This window comes from Martes martes, assembly GCF_963455335.1.
Source record: "Martes martes genome assembly, chromosome: 8".
NCBI lineage: Eukaryota > Metazoa > Chordata > Mammalia > Carnivora > Mustelidae > Martes > Martes martes.
The window spans coordinates 138052054-138053686 of NC_137895.1; the positions used below are offsets into that span (position 1 = coordinate 138052054).

A 1633-nucleotide genomic window follows, 5' to 3' on the forward strand; every position below is an offset into this window, starting at 1 on the left:
CTCGTGTCTGTGCGGGTAGGACGGTACGCCCTTGTGTGCATGTGTGCAGAGGAGGGGGCTGGGCTGGAGGCAGGAAGGAGCAGAGGGGCGAGCACTGAAGCAGCCTGGAGAACCGGACCCAGCCCTCAAAATACAAACCGGCTGCACGGGCAGCCCCTCGCCCTCCACCCCGACCTCCGTCCCTGTCCCTGGTGTGCCACCGCCCTCCTGCCGGTCTCTGCTTCTACTTTTTACGCCCTATCTGTGCCATCAGGAGCGCGTTGGCAGCTGCCTTGGCCTGCAGGTTCTTGGCCTTGGCAATGTCGAAGAGGATGTTCATGATATTCGTGGGGACGTCGAGGGACAGCGTGAACTTGGTGCGCCGGTCACTCTTGGCCTTGTCCTGGTGCGGCCTGCCCTTGAGCTGAGCTGGGGGGAGGTATCTGTACCGGGTGCTTCCCGCTCCACTGCTGCCCCCGGAGCCTGGGAAGGTCCTCTTCTTCTTGTCCTCTTCCTCCTCGTCCTTCTCCTCGTCCTCTCTTGAGGAGGGGTCTTGGCTGGGCAGGTAGGGGAAGCCTCTCTTGCTCAGCGGTGGTGCATCCTCCAGCGAGCTCCTCCTGGCCTCCGACAGGGCCGCGTTGATACAGCTGAAGAAGGACTTGGCTCCGTACAGCTTCTGGGAGAGGCCCGGCCGGGGGGCCCCTGGGAACAGCAGCAGCAACAGCAGGAGGTGGGCTGGCTTCAGCATCTCTCCCTGGGGGCGAGAACAGGGGCGTGAGAAGGGCTCAGGGCTCCGAAGGACAGGGGTTAAAACTCAATAGGGCTTTGGTCATAGTCTACAACGGTTCTCAAAGTGGGGTCTCGGGGCCAGCAGCAACATCGGGAAGTTGGTTAGAAATGCAAAGAATTCTCAGGTCTTGCCCCCAGAATGACTATTTCCAAAACTCTGGGGCCAGGGATCTGAGTTTTAATCAAGTCTTCAGGTGATTCTGATGGTCGGTAAAGTTTGAGCGCCATTGATCGGCTGGTATTGATGACTTCTGTTTCATTCAGCTTTGCTGGCTGCTGCTGGCCCTGCGAGATGAATGGCAAGTGTGCCAGGGGAGCGTTCAGCGGCTTACTGGGGTTGATGACTTTTAGTTCTCTTGTCCTTAGCACTGCTGACTCAGTGCGTCCCTACTGCTTAAAGACCACAGTGGGTGGTCCAGCCAGTGTGTCTGAGGCAGGTCTTTAAGACCCGTCCCCTGCTGGGCTAGCAGTATTCCTCGGGAGCAAACAGTTGTGAATTTGTTTGGTTTTATCATGAAATTTATGAAGTGAAATTCAGTCTGGTCTCTGTGTAGAGATGTTAAGTACTTCACAAAAAACACCTGCGTTCTCTAGTGTCGAAGACTGATGTGACCTCAATCCTAAAACTATCGGCTGTCTCTGTTATATGTAAGTTCTTGGTTATCTATTCAACTGAGTGAGAGAGACGTGGTCTGAGAGCCAATCCAGGGACACTCATGTCTGAGGACGTGCCGTACCGGGAGTGGGTCAGTGCCTGCAAATGCAGGGGAGGTCGTGCTGTTGTCCAGGGCTAGCAGTGATGCTCAGAGGCATGAAAGCATGATAGTCTTTAGGGACCATTTGAATTTAGTCTTTTATTTAAAAA

At 55.3% G+C, this 1633-nt stretch overlaps 1 protein-coding gene across 1 annotated transcript; it reads right to left on the bottom strand.

Moving 5' to 3' along the window:
* Positions 1-223: 223 nt before the first annotated feature.
* On the bottom strand, positions 224-727 carry UCN3 (urocortin 3; the record flags this gene model as incomplete). The annotated part of the gene is made up of 1 exon (XM_080811661.1): positions 224-727. One exon carries the CDS (start codon positions 725-727, stop codon positions 224-226), a length of 504 nt encoding a protein of 167 aa, XP_080667787.1.
* Positions 728-1633: the final 906 nt, after the last annotated feature.